The 15828-nt window shown below is 35.5% G+C and overlaps 1 protein-coding gene across 2 annotated transcripts in view; it reads right to left on the bottom strand.

Annotated features, from left to right (window-relative positions):
* LOC132565504 (kinesin heavy chain-like) overlaps positions 1–15828 on the bottom strand; it is a 60585-nt gene that overhangs the window by 26978 nt on the left and 17779 nt on the right. For both annotated transcript variants that reach the window (XM_060230154.1, XM_060230155.1), the window contains exons 4-8: positions 7352–7456; positions 5360–5408; positions 4849–4904; positions 1006–1093; positions 544–668 (exon numbers count right to left, since the gene is read on the bottom strand). In XM_060230154.1, coding sequence (XP_060086137.1) covers positions 544–668; positions 1006–1093; positions 4849–4904; positions 5360–5408; positions 7352–7456 — 423 coding nt within the window. The remainder of the gene's footprint in view (positions 1–543; positions 669–1005; positions 1094–4848; positions 4905–5359; positions 5409–7351; positions 7457–15828) is intronic.

The raw sequence follows: 15828 nt of genomic DNA, 5'->3' as shown, positions 1-15828 counted from the left end.
TAAGCATACAACGCAACAATCAATACATTGAATATGTGTAATTTATCTAATGTAATTTTCAAGAGAATAGATATGAAATTTTGTTACTGAAGAGAAAGTATTGTTTTCTGTATCAGACTACAGATCACCTTTCCCATACCAGTGAGGTTTACAAGGTATAGAACTAAAGTCCTTTTTAGTTCTAGGCCATTTTCTTACCTTCTCACTACCAGCCAGATTTACTAAGCATAGTGCCAAATTTACTTTTGTTTTGGGTTATTTTCTTACCTTCTCACTACCAGCCAGATCTACAAGGTATAGTGCCAAATTTACTTTTGTTTTGGGTTTTTTTCTTACCTCCACACTACCAGCCAGATCTACTAAGCATAGTGCCAAATTTACTTTTGTTTTGGGTTATTTTCTTACCTTCTCACTACCAGCCAGATCTACAAGGTATAGTGCCAAATTTACTTTTGTTTTGGGTTTTTTTCTTACCTCCACACTACCAGCCAGATCTACTAAGCATAGTGCCAAATTTACTTTTGTTTTGGGTTATTTTCTTACCTTCTCACTACCAGCCAGATCTACAAGGTATAGTTTGCCATTAAGTTGTTTTTGGTTTTCTAGATGTTCTTGTTTTACGTTAATCAGGAATACGCTGTGGCTTCGAGAGCTGTGTTCATTCATGTCTACAAAAAAGAAGAACTCAGGTTAATAAGATCACTATGACAATGCACTTTTGTTTAATTTGAAAGTCAGTCTGGTCCATTCAGTAGTTAAATTTACAATTTTCATAAGGTCATTTTATATGCATGTCAATAACACCTGTTTCATAATTCAGTAAAATATTTTCTAGTGTTTAAGCATTAAGCTTGTAAAATGTTGAGTGGAGTACAAAGGAATTTCCTCACATTTACAAAAATCTCTCATCTACAAAATACAAAAACCTCACATCTACACAATACAAAAATCTCACATCTACACAATACAAAAATCTCACATCTACACAATACAAAAATGACCTACTTGTCACAGCAACATGTCGGTTTGATTTGCCTTCATCTATGGCTTCCATCACCTCGTCTGGACTGGACACAAACCTCTCTGTTGCACCCTGTCAAACAAAACAAGATTCTTTAATTTTCCTGTCTCACTCCAAACTGTGTAAAACCCTCCTTACTTTAAATCATATAAATTAAAACCTGCCTCATAGACCATCTCGCTAGAAAAGTCACTTTCCCTACACCTTTGTGTGGCCTTTATAGAGAGGTTTGATTACAGGTATCTATTCCAGCTATATCACTTTCCCTACACCTGTGTGTGGCCTTTATAGAGAGGTTTGACTGGTCTGTTGTAATTCTTTATCATAAAGACAAGGAATCCCTTCCTATGAATGTATTTAGGTATACTCATCATAACATCAGATTCTAGGTATTTATTCCAGCTATATCACTTTCCCTACACCTGTGTGTGGCCTTTATAGAGAGGTTTGACTGGTCTGTTGTAATTCTTTATCATAAAGACAAGGAATCCCTTCCTATGAATGTATTTAGGTATACTCATCATAACATCAGATTCTAGGTATTTATTCCAGCTATATCACTTTCCTTACACCTGTGTGTGGCCTTTATAGAGAGGTTTGATTACAGGTATTTATTCCAGCTATATCACTTTCCTTACACCTGTGTGTGGCCTTTATAGAGAGGTTTGATTACAGGTATTTATTCCAGCTATATCACTTTCCTTACACCTGTGTGTGGCCTTTATAGAGAGGTTTGACTACAGGTATTTATTCCAGCTATATCACTTTCCTTACACCTGTGTGTGGCCTTTATAGAGAGGTTTGATTACAGGTATTTATTCCAGCTATATCACTTTCCTTACACCTGTGTGTGGCCTTTATAGAGAGGTTTGATTACAGGTATTTATTCCAGCTATATCACTTTCCCTACACCTGTGTGTGGCCTTTATAGAGAGGTTTGATTACAGGTATCTATTCCAGCTATATCACTTTCCTTACACCTGTGTGTGGCCTTTATAGAGAGGTTTGATTACAGGTATCTATTCCAGCTATATCACTTTCCCTACACCTGTGTGTGGCCTTTATAGAGAGGTTTGATTACAGGTATTTATTCCAGCTATATCACTTTCCTTACACCTGTGTGTGGCCTTTATAGAGAGGTTTGATTACAGGTATCTATTCCAGCTACAGTCGAACTTCGTTAACTGGAACTCGGAAAACTCGAAGACCCCGTTTAACTCGAAGCACTTTGTCGGTCCCGGCAAAATCTTCTCTTTATTCTAGTAATCAAAACTCGGAAAACTCGAATTCGGAAAACTCGAAAAACTCTGTTAATTCGAAGTAAAAATTTGGTCCCAACAACAAAACATATACTGAATATGATCGGAAAACTCGAAGTATAAATTTTGTGCCGGTCAATTACATTGCTGATGCGCTACGCCGTTTTGCAATTTTACCGACAATAGGCTTTACAAGTGAATATTAATGAACAATACTGTAATTAACAATATTCATGTTTTAGAAAAGTGTTTATTGTTATTTAATTGAATGATAAAAGGTAACCGTTAGATCTTATAATTGATAGATATCGGCGATAAAAAGTGAAGTTCTACTCACATTGCGTAATTTCCGTGTCTGTCAGCCATAACAAACACCGACCTGTGTATACACTCAGTGAAGCGGAACTAAGCTATAGAAAACAATCACAACACTGGCCCGGTACTAGGCTTAATGTTTTTACAGGAGTACGCATGAAACGGTCACCTGTGCTCAATTAAACTGACAAATGAGTGAAACAATTATTTAATTAGCGTCGAAGTACTTAGGGCAGAATTAGAGACCCGACCAAACAAGTCCGCTCAAATACAGACTCTCCTCAGGATCTCGGACGATCTCATTCGCGAGGACCTCAGAGCCCAGACCAATACCAGGACTCAATCAAAGATATCAGACTACTTCAGTGACTTTGCGTGTCAACGAAACAGTGAACATTGATAGTGATCGATAGTGTTAAGACTTTACGAACTGGAACTTGGTGTGCTTTCGCAAATAATGTATGACAATGGTGTTTTAATTATGGCCTTAAATTCGAAGACTAGTGCTTATAATGAATGTTCATTTACTTACAGTGCTTTGTAAGTCGACAGGTGTTATCGTAACTAACATGTTGTGTACATGCATACTCTTTAATATAATCTTCCTAGTGTACGCGCCAAATCAGTAATGTTGAGTAACATTTGTTGCACATGCGCAACGGAAGTTTATGTATGTTATCGAAGCAGGAGAGTTCTCATAGTCGGTCATATGTAGTGCTGTTTAGAATGATATCGTAAGTTTTTCACATTGTATGTGTTTCTTAAAATGTTAGATTTGGTTCTATTTTGTTTGTATTATGTGTTTAATTAATGTCAAATTATTAAATTGTGAATGTTGATTTCCGTATCATCGTTATTTATGTAGCCTAGACTCGTGTTGACATGTAGGCTAATCTAGTTCTCGTTAATTAAAAAGGACTGACAGAACGAAATTGATGGTTTCTAAATAATAAGCAAACTGCACCTAATTTAATTATCAATTCTGGTTTTTCAACGATCAAGAACAAAATATGTTTGCTTATTACCGGAATCTACATCAAGCTCGTATATAGCCAAAAAGTGACAAAAAGTACAAGGAACGTCAGGAACATTAAAAATCTTTGCATCAAAACTCATGAACTCGGCTATCTCGAAGACTCAGATAACTCGAAGTATTTTCGTGGTCCCATCGACTTCGAGTTAACGAGGTTTGACTGTATATCACTTTCCTTACACCTGTGTGTGGCCTTTATAGAGAGGTTTGATTACAGGTATTTATTCCAGCTATATCACTTTCCTTACACCTGAGAGAGGCGGTTCTAGAGAGGGTTGATTACAGGTATTTATTCCAGCTATATCACTTTCCTTACACCTGTGTGTGGCCTTTATAGAAAGGTTTGATTACAGGTATTTATTCCAGCTATATCACTTTCCTTACACCTGTGTGTGGCCTTTATAGAGAGGTTTGATTACAGGTATTTATTCCAGCTATATCACTTTCCTTACACCTGTGTGTGGCCTTTATAGAGAGGTTTGATTACAGGTATTTATTCCAGCTATATCACTTTCCTTACACCTGTGTGTGGCCTTTATAGAGAGGTTTGATTACAGGTATTTATTCCAGCTATATCACTTTCCTTACACCTGTGTGTGGCCTTTATAGAGAGGTTTGATTACAGGTATTTATTCCAGCTATATCACTTTCCTTACACCTGTGTGTGGCCTTTATAGAGAGGTTTGATTACAGGTATTTATTCCAGCTATATCACTTTCCTTACACCTGTGTGTGGCCTTTATAGAAAGGTTTGATTACAGGTATTTATTCCAGCTATATCACTTTCCTTACACCTGTGTGTGGCCTTTATAGAGAGGTTTGACTACAGGTATCTATTCCAGCTATATCACTTTCCTTACACCTGTGTGTGGCCTTTATAGAGAGGTTTGATTACAGGTATTTATTCCAGCTATATCACTTTCCTTACACCTGTGTGTGGCCTTTATAGAGAGGTTTGATTACAGGTATTTATTCCAGCTATATCACTTTCCTTACACCTGTGTGTGGCCTTTATAGAGAGGTTTGATTACAGGTATCTATTCCAGCTATATCACTTTCCTTACACCTGTGTGTGGCATAGTAAGAGGTTTATAGAGAGGTTTGATTACAGGTATTTATTCCAGCTATATCACTTTCCTTACACCTGTGTGTGGCCTTTATAGAGAGGTTTGATTACAGGTATTTATTCCAGCTATACATAAGCTTTGTCTAGCACTTACCTTAACAAAGGGCACTCTGTTCTTGTCTTCATGTACAGCTAAGTTGGTCTTTGAAACTGTAAGAGTATAACAACTTTTAATGTAACCATCACTTCGATTTTAACTTTATTCTAATATGTTCTAACATATTTCATCAGTAGTTACCACTTTACCAAATTTGCCCCAATAAGTGATTATTTTGTAATATGCCCACACAGTATGTTGCTGTTGAATAAAATCATAGGCCAATGTTTCACTGTCCTGAAATAAGCCCACCTCTGACTTCGAGTAAGACATAATTAGCTTGGTATTGCATGATAAACATTGCATTAACTAGTCCGATAAAAATTGCAATATAAGGGAAACAATGAGCATAAAAATTTTGACGGGGAGGGAGGGGGTGTTTAAAGAGACACTGTTATAAGTCCAAGTGACAATTTATTTTATAAATATTGTGTCTTTCATATACAGATGCATTCCTATGAATGCATTGCCATTAACAGGGTGACTTGATGAAGGCACTTATACTTACTATCCAGCAGATCCCTAATCTTGTCCATGTATATCTCAAAGTATGACACCTGCAATGTACAATTAATAATTCACAAAAAAGATAAAACAGTAATTAATTTCAACATGATTTTTAATGAATTTTCATTCTGTTTGTGTTCAACAAATTTATGTAATGATTGCTAATTCTTCTTCATTGACAGTGTTAAGTCACATGAAAATCACATACCTGTTACAGTACAGTGAAACCCACTTAATGTCATGTCTGTTAATGTCACTATCCAGTTAATATCAGGTTTTTTGAAATGCCAATGCATAATACAATATCAGATAATGCCACTTATTTTCATGTGGGCAACACTTAATATCATTTCATTTTACAGATTATCACAAAAAAAAAAATTACACATATATATATAGAGAGAGAGAGAGATTTACAGTGTATTGATATAGATATTTACAGTGTAATGATATAGAGATGTACAGTGTACTGATGTAGATATTTACAGTGTACTGATGTAGAGATTTACAGTGTACTGATATAGAGATTTACAGTGTACTGATGTAGAGATGTACAGTGTACTGATGTAGAGATTTACAGTGTACTGATATAGAGATTTACAGTATACTGATGTAGAGATGTACAGTGTACTGACATTCTACTGATAGAGAGATTTACAGTCTACTGATAGAGAGATTTACAGTAAACTGATGTAGAGATGTACAGTGTATTGATATAGAGATTTACAGTCTGATATAGAGATTTACAGTCTACTGATAGAGAGATTTACAGTCTACTGATGTAGAGATGTACAGTGTACTGATATAGAGATTTACAGTATACTGATGTAGAGATGTACAGTGTACTGATATAGAGATTTACAGTCTGATATAGAGATTTACAGTCTACTGATAGAGAGATTTACAGTCTACTGATAGAGAGATTTACAGTCTACTGATGTAGAGATGTACAGTGTACTGACATTCTACTGATAGAGAGATTTACAGTCTACTGATAGAGAGATTTACAGTAAACTGATGTAGAGATGTACAGTGTATTGATATAGATATTTACAGTCTACTGATATAGAGATTTACAGTGTACTGATAGAGAGATGTACAGTGTACTGATATAGAGATGTACAGTGTACTGATGTAGAGATTTACAGTGTACTGATATAGAGATTTACAGTATACTGATATAGAGATTTACAGTGTACTGATGTAGATATTTACAGTGTACTGATAGAGAGATTTACAGTGTACTGATGTAGATATTTACAGTGTACTGATATAGAGATGTACAGTGTACTGATGTAGAGATGTACAGTGTACTGATATAGAGATTTACAGTGTACTGATGTAGATATTTACAGTGTACTGATGTAGAGATTTACAGTGTACTGATATAGAGATTTACAGTGTACTGATGTAGAAATGTACAGTGTACTGATGTAGAGATGTACAGTGTACTGATGTAGAGATGTACAGTGTACTGATAGAGAGATTTACAGTGTACTGATATAGAGATTTACAGTGTACTGACGTAGAGATGTACAGTGTACAGATATAGAGATTTACAGTGTATTGATGTAGAGATTTACAGTCTACTGATATAGAGATTAACAGTGTACTGACGTAGAGATGTACAGTGTACTGATATAGAGATGTACAGTGTACTGATGTAGAGATGTACAGTGTACTGATATAGAGATTTACAGTGTATTGATGTAGAGATTTACAGTGTACTGAAATAGAGATGTACAGTGTATTGATATAGAGATTTACAGTGTACTGAAATAGAGATGTACAGTGTATTGATATAGAGATTTACAGTATACTGATGTAGAGATGTACAGTGTACTGATGTAAAGATTTACAGTGTACTGATGTAGAGATTTACAATATATTGATGTAGAGATTTACAGAGTATTGATATAAAGATGTACAGTGTATTGATGTAGAGATTTTTAGTGTATTGATATAGAGATTTACATTTACTGATGAAAAGTACCTTGATATGGAACTCCAGATTCTCGTCCATGCCATAGATGTAGTTGAATATGTCTTGTACAATCCTCGGAATGATTCCCTGCATGTGGTTATCCCCAATGACTCCCTGTAATACAGACAGATAATAAATACACTGTATTACAAAGTATATAAATGTATATTGTATAAAGAATTTATCAAGAAATGTATGTGATACAGTGTGTACAATGTATCACAAACTACAGAAAGATATTGTAATAAGTTAGGCATACATTTATTATCCCATCTTAGATAAATAGTTACAAAATTAATATATTTGTTATGTAAACAGATACAAATCTTTAAATAAACATATAATATAAAGGGCCATTTTACATTTAAAAAGTATAAAGAAAATGTTAATAATAATTCAATATATGAATGTTTGATAAATGGATATGTTTTAAGTTACAATTGGTATATGGGTATACGGATTGTAGTGACAGTATAATCCTACCATACTTTGGTAAAGCCTATTTTGGAACATTTTTTTCAGGTTGGTAACGTCACTAGAATAGATGTTTTGACACAACCAATAGAAGATTTGACGGTGACATTTAATGACTCCATGGTCACCTCCATCAGAACAATGACCAGTGTGGAGCATACTAACACTGACGTACGTAGTGTACAAGATCTACATGGTCACCTCCATCAGACAAATGACCAGTGTGGAGCATACTAACTCTGACGTACGTAGTGTACAATATCTACATGGTCACCTCCATCAGACAAATGACCAATGTGGAGTGTACTAACACTGACGTATGTAGTGTACAAGATCTACATGGTCACCTCCATCAAACAATTGACCAATGTGGAGTGTACTAGCACTAACATACGTAGTGTATGAGATCTACATGGTCACCTCCATCAGAACAATGACCAGTGTGAAGCTTTCTAGCACCGACGTACGTAATGTAGAGAAGGTACAGATTCTACTAACTTTTTCGGCTGTACTATAATCATATGTACAATATACATGTATGTACAATACTTCAATATTTCAGAGACGCTGTACATGTAGGTTGAATAAAGTGTCAGGAGAGAGACCAAAAACACATCAGATGTTAACAATGTGCTGTGGTTAGTTTGACTTGGTCATACATGTGTTGTCTACCATCTATTTTCAACCAAAGTGTACAGAATCTCTAAAATATTGAAGAGGCACTAACAGAGACCAGGAAGACCTTGTATATACACATGGACTTTCTCAGGAAAAGCAAAAACAAGAACTACTTCTTCAAGAGGGAAAGATCAATGATGTACAGACAGATGAAACATGGACAGAAGATGGGAGACAGCCCAGCATCTGATGATTCTTGACTTTAAAACGTTACTATATATTGACTTGTTCAGTGGTGTGTATACCAGCAATGCCTCACACAGATCATCATTGTCATGTTACAACCTATTGATTTCTCTACATTGTGTACTCATCATCACATTCATACTGCAACACAATGCTTGTTTGGTATACATGTAGCTTGTATTATCAGAGCAAAGCACTGAAACACATGTATCTTTATTCTATAACATAAACTGACATGATCCATGAATTCCCATCTTTTTTGTGCCAAAATTAAAGAACAAAGAACAAACCCATAATCGTTTTCTATAAGTTCCTTAATTAAAATTTTCCTCAAATTACAGACATGTTTGTTTTTGTCAATATATCAATATTATAATGATAAATAAAACTGAAGTGTGTGTTATATCTTTTCTTTTATTTGATTTTTCCTCACATTTTTTCACGGAGTAAATCCTTGTCATTCAATTGGCATGTAAATATCTTGCAATAGAATTTGAATCCTGGGACACAGAACCTATGTACAGCTATAATTTATTCAATTCACATGGATCAGGAAGTAATATAATTTGTGACAGCATGTTCTACATGTAAAATGCCAAGCATTATTTTAAATTGTGTTGTTAACATTTACTGAAGATAAAGATAAATCACCCCTAATGTCTTTATCAAGTCTGATTTAGAGATGACCTTTTATACACAAGAGCTTTGCATAATAATAGTCACTCAAATTGGAATTTATCTAATGTCGAAGACTTTGGCTTGAACTGAGAATACGAGTACCTGAAGCTAGGTGGTCAATATCTAATGCCATTTATACGATGCATTACGCAGAAACATCTCGATATTGAATGCACCAGTTTGCAGTGTACAGAATTTTATTCGTTAATCAATTTATTCTGAAGAACATGTAAAATACAATCTGCTGATAAAATGCTGTTCTAGACAACTCTCTTCCACAACCAGACATCTGTGACATGTCTGCGAAAAATATGATTACATAATTCCTAACAAATCACAGATATCAATCAATCAGCTCAGTAAATTCCTTAAACCTATAGCTATATCTCTTCAGACGTGCTGATCAATTTCCTAGAAATATCCTAGAATAATCCATATGATTATATATACACAAATCTATAGATTTCTGTAGGAATTTAATAATTTATATCTAGATCTGTGCATTATATAGCAACTACCTGAGTGGTGAAGAAATTGACTATCATGGTTAGAACATTTTTACCACTTAGTGTGAAAGATCACCAATTTGACCTGTTCTCACTATAATCTTAACACAATCTATTCACACTTTTTTTCATCTCAGTGTACATCAGATGATGTATAATACGGACAAAAAGTCCTTTGAAAATCTCTGACCTATGACTTCTAAAATTATTGCAACACATTTCCTTGGATTGCAGTTGGATGTCTGAAACAGATCTCTTAAACCACTGTAGTCAGGAGATGTCTAAAACAGATATCTTAAACCACTGTAGTCAGGAGATGTCTAAAATAGATATCTTAAACCACTGTAGTCAGGAGATGTCTAAAACAGATATCTTAAACCACTATAGTCAGGAGATGTCTAAAACAGATCTCTTAAACCATTGTAGTCAGGAGATGTCTAAAACAGATATCTTAAACCACTGTAGTCAAGCCATGTCTAAAATAGATATCTTAAACCACTGTAGTCAGGAGATGTCTAAAACAGATCACTTAAACCACTGTAGTCAGGAGATGTCTAAAACAGATATCTTAAACCACTGTAGTCAGGAGATGTCTAAAACAGATATCTTAAACCACTGTAGTCAGGAGATGTCTAAAACAGATATCTTAAACCACTGTAGTCAGGAGATGTCTAAAACAGATCTCTTAAACCACTGTAGTCAGGAGATGTCTAAAACAGATATCTTAAACCACTATAGTCAGGAGATGTCTAAAACAGATCTCTTAAACCATTGTAGTCAGGAGATGTCTAAAACAGATATCTTAAACCACTGCAGTCAAGCCATGTCTAAAACAGATATCTTAAACCACTATAGTCAGGAGATGTCTAAAACAAATATCTTAAACCACTGTAGTCAGGAGATGTCTAAAACAGATATCTTAAACCACTGTAGTCAGGAAATGTCTAAAACAGATCTCTTAAACCATTGTAGTCAGGAGATGTCTAAAACTGATCTCTTAAACCACCGTAGTCAGGAGATGTCTAAAACAGATATCTTAAACCACCGTAGTCAGGAGATGTCTAAAACAGATCTCTTAAACCATTGTAGTCAGGAGATGTCTAAAACAGATCTCTTAAACCACTGTAGTCAGGAGATGTCTAAAACAGATATATCTTAAACCACTGTAGTCAGGAGATGTCTAAAGTAGATATCTTAAACCACTGTAGTCAGGAGATGTCTAAAACAGATATCTTAAACCACTGTAGTCAGGAGATGTCTAAAACAGATATCTTAAACCACTGTAGTCAGGAGATGTCTAAAACAGATCTCTTAAACCATTGTAGTCAGGAGATGTCTAAAACAGATATCTTAAACCACTGTAGTCAGGAGATGTCTAAAACAGATATCTTAAACCACTGTAGTCAAGCCATGTCTAAAACAGATCTCTTAAACCACTGTAGTCAGGAGATGTCTAAAACAGATCTCTTAAACCACTGTAGTCAGGAGATGTCTAAAACAGATCTCTTAAACCACTGTAGTCAGGAGATGTCTAAAACAGATCTCTTAAACCACTGTAGTCAGGAGATGTCTAAAACAGATATCTTAAACCACTGTAGTCAGGAGATGTCTAAAACAGATATCTTAAACCACTGTAGTCAGGAGATGTCTAAAACAGATATCTTAAACCACTGTAGTCAGGAGATGTCTAAAACAGATCTCTTAAACCACTGTAGTCAAGCCATGTCTAAAACTGATCTCTTAAACCACTGCAGTCAGGAGATGTCTAAAACAGATGTCTTAAACCACTGTAGTCAAGCCATGTCTAAAACAGATGTCTTAAACCACTGTAGTCAAGCCATGTCTAAAACAGATCTCTTAAACCACTGTAGTCAGGAGATGTCTAAAACAGATATCTTAAACCACTGTAGTCAGGAGATGTCTAAAACAGATATCTTAAACCACTGTAGTCAGGAGATGTCTAAAACAGATATCTTAAACCATTGTAGTCAGGAGATGTCTAAAACAGATCTCTTAAACCACTGTAGTCAGGAGATGTCTAAAACAGATATCTTAAACCACTGTAGTCAGGAGATGTCTAAAACAGATATCTTAAACCACTGTAGTCAGGAGATGTCTAAAACAGATCTCTTAAACCACTGTAGTCAAGCCATGTCTAAAACTGATCTCTTAAACCACTGTAGTCAGGAGATGTCTAAAACTGATCTCTTAAACCACTGTAGTCAGGAGATGTCTAAAACAGATCTCTTAAACCACTGTAGTCAGGAGATGTCTAAAACAGATATCTTAAACCACTGTAGTCAAGCCATGTCTAAAACTGATCTCTTAAACCACTGTAGTCAGGAGATGTCTAAAACAGATCTCTTAAACCACTGTAGTCAGGAGATGTCTAAAACAGATATCTTAAACCACTGTAGTCAGGAGATGTCTAAAACAGATCTCTTGAAACATTGTTGTCAGGAGATGTCTAAAACAGATATCTTAAACCACTGTAGTCAGGAGATGTCTAAAACAGATATCTTAAACCACTGTAGTCAGGAGATGTCTAAAACAGATATCTTAAACCACTGTAGTCAGGAGATGTCTAAAATAGATCTCTTAAACCACTGTAGTCAGGAGATGTCTAAAACAGATATCTTAAACCACTATAGTCAGGAGATGTCTAAAACAGATCTCTTAAACCACTGTAGTCAGGAGATGTCTAAAACTGATATCTTAAACCACTGTAGTCAAGCCATGTCTAAAACTGATCTCTTAAACCATTGTAGTCAGGAGATGTCTAAAACTGATCTTTTAAACCATTGTAGTCAGGAGATGTCTAAAACAGATATCTTAAACCACTGTAGTCAGGAGATGTCTAAAACAGATATCTTAAACCACTGTAGTCAGGAGATGTCTAAAACAGATCTCTTAAACCACTGTAGTCAGGAGATGTCTAAAACAAATCTCTTAAACTACTGTAGTCAAGCCATGTCTAAAACAGATCTCTTAAACCACTGTAGTCAGGAGATGTCTAAAACAGATATCTTAAACCACTGTAGTCAAGCCATGTCTAAAACAGATATCTTAAACCACTGTAGTCAGGAGATGTCTAAAACAGATCTCTTAAACCACTGTAGTCAGGAGATGTCTAAAACAGATATCTTAAACAACTGTAGTCAGGAGATGTCTAAAACAGATATCTTAAACCACTGTAGTCAGGAGATGTCTAAAACTGATCTCTTAAACCACTGTAACAAATCCAATATGTGAACTGTGTGATTGTTTGTTTATTATGTTCCACTTTAAGACAAAATCTGGCTTCACTTATCCATGACCAATATAGAAGCAGTCTGGTAAAAAGTGATAAGTAGCTATTTCTTTTGATTCTTGTAACTGCTTCTGTTAGCTTCCTACATTACAATGTTTACAACTGAAAGGTGCTTAAGTGTAAAGAGTAGGATGATAACTGTACACCTGAACTGAACAAATCATATTCTGTCAGCACCACTTACACAACCACTGGTTAACATATGCATACAAGATTCTTCAAGATTTTACATGTTTTGTATACAGAATCCAAAAATCCTGCTATTCTTTCTACTATTTAACAGTGTTAGGAGAAGACATCAGATTACTCACTAAATCATACCTTGCCTGAGAAGTAGGTACAGTCTATAGATTTATACCTAAAACAACAGATACAGAATTACCTTTCCATCACAAGGTCACTCATCACAGTCTATATACCCACAATAACAAATAAAGAATGACATTTCCATCACAAGGTCATTCATCACAGTCTATATACCCACAATAACAGATGCAGAATGACCTTTCCATCACAAGGTCACTGATCAGTCTATATACCCACAATAACAGATACAGAATGACCTTTCCATCACAGGGTCACTGATCAGTCTATATACCCACAATAACAGATACAGAATGACCTTTACATCTCAAGGTCACTCATTACAGTCTATATACCTAAAATAACAGATACAGAATGACCTTTCCATCACAAGGTCACTGATCAGTCTATATACCCACAATAACAGATACAGAATGACCTTTCCATCACAGGGTCACTGATCAGTCTATATACCCACAATAACAGATACAGAATGACCTTTCCATCACAAGGTCACTCATCACAGTCTATATATACCCACAATAACAGATACAGAATGACCTTTCCATCACAAGGTCACTCATCACAGTCTATATACCCACAATAACAGACACAGAATGACATTTCCATCACAAGGTCACTGATCAGTCTATATACCCACAATAACAGATACAGAATTACCTTTCCATCACAAGGTCACTCATCAAAGTCTATATACCCACAATAACAGATACAGAATGACCTTTCCATCACAAGGTCACTGATCAGTCTATATACCCACAATAACAGATACAGAATGACCTTTCCATCACAAGGTCACTGACCCACAATAACAGATACAGAGTGACCTTTACATCTCAAGGTCACTCATCACAGTCTATATACCCACAATTACAAATAAAGAATGACATTTCCATCACAAGGTCACTGATCACAGTCTATATACCCACAATAACAGATACAGAATAACCTTTCCATCACAAGGTCACTCATCACAGTCTATCTATATACCCATAATAACAAATAAAGAATGACCTTTCCATCACAAGGTCACTGATCACAGTCTATATACCCATAATAACAAATAAAGAATGACATTTCCATCACAAGGTCACTGATCACAGTCTATATACCCACAATAACAGATACAGAATAACCTTTCCATCACAAGGTCACTCATCACAGTCTATCTATATACCCATAATAACAAATAAAGAATGACCTTTCCATCACAAGGTCACTGATCACTGTATGCAGACTTTGAAGTGAAACAGAAGTTACAAGCAGCTTTAAGAACTTAATGGTAACCAGTTGGAGAAAAAATCCACATGAAGTTCAGTGTCTATTCTGAAATTTGAGTCTACCAGGTACATTTAACCTGCGTAAAATGTTAAATTCTATTTTCATAGGAATATATAGGAATATAGGAATTACACTTATATATCTGCTACCATGCATAGCAATGAATTTATTCTTAAACTCAGGCCTGCAGAATTTCCTAGAAAGTGTTGCTGAGAGTTGGTTTACTCAGAAGTATAGAACTGCTGTGGATCAATGATGGGAGTATTTCTGCCAGGCTAGCTAGTTGTCCCTGATCAATACACACTCTCCTCTAACACAGGCATTCAAATGTCTCTTGAACATGTAGTTTGTAATGATGGTAAAACAGGTATCGACCAGGTCTTTTAGCCATACAAATTCTCTCTAGCAAAGGTTCAAAGACAATTAGCTCAGGAGTTCAACTCCATACAACAAAGGTTCAAAGACAATTAGCTCAGGAGTTCAACTCCATACAACAAAGGTTCAAAGACAATTAGCTCAGGAGTTCAACTCCATACAACAAAGGTTCAAAGACAATTAGCTCAGGAGTTCAACTCCATACAACAAAGGTTCAAAGACAATTAGCTCAGGAGTTCAACTCCATACAACAAAGGTTCAAAGACAATTAGCTCAGGAGTTCAACTCCATACAACAAAGGTTCAAAGACAATTAGCTCAGGAGTTCAACTCCATACAACAAAGGTTCAAAGACAATTGGCTCAGGAGTTCAACTCCATACAACAAAGGTTCAAAGACGATTGGACCAGGGAGTTCAACTCCATACAACAAAGGTTTAAAGACAATTGGCTCATGAGTTCAACTCTATACAGCAAAGGTTCAAAGACAATTGGCTCAGGAGTTCAACTCTATACAGCAAAGGTTCAAAGACAATTGGCTCAGGAGTTCAACTCTATACAGCAAAGGTTCAAAGACAATTGGCTCAGGAGTTCAACTCTATACAGCAAAGGTTCAAAGACAATTGGCTCAGGAGTTCAACTCCATACAACAAAGGTTCAAAGACAATTGGCTCAG

Source organism: Ylistrum balloti, unplaced genomic scaffold (assembly GCF_031769215.1).
Source record: "Ylistrum balloti isolate Yb309-2 unplaced genomic scaffold, AGI_CSIRO_Ybal_v1 Utg369724, whole genome shotgun sequence".
Lineage (NCBI taxonomy): Eukaryota > Metazoa > Mollusca > Bivalvia > Pectinida > Pectinidae > Ylistrum > Ylistrum balloti.
This window is presented reverse-complemented; position numbering and strand designations above follow the sequence as displayed.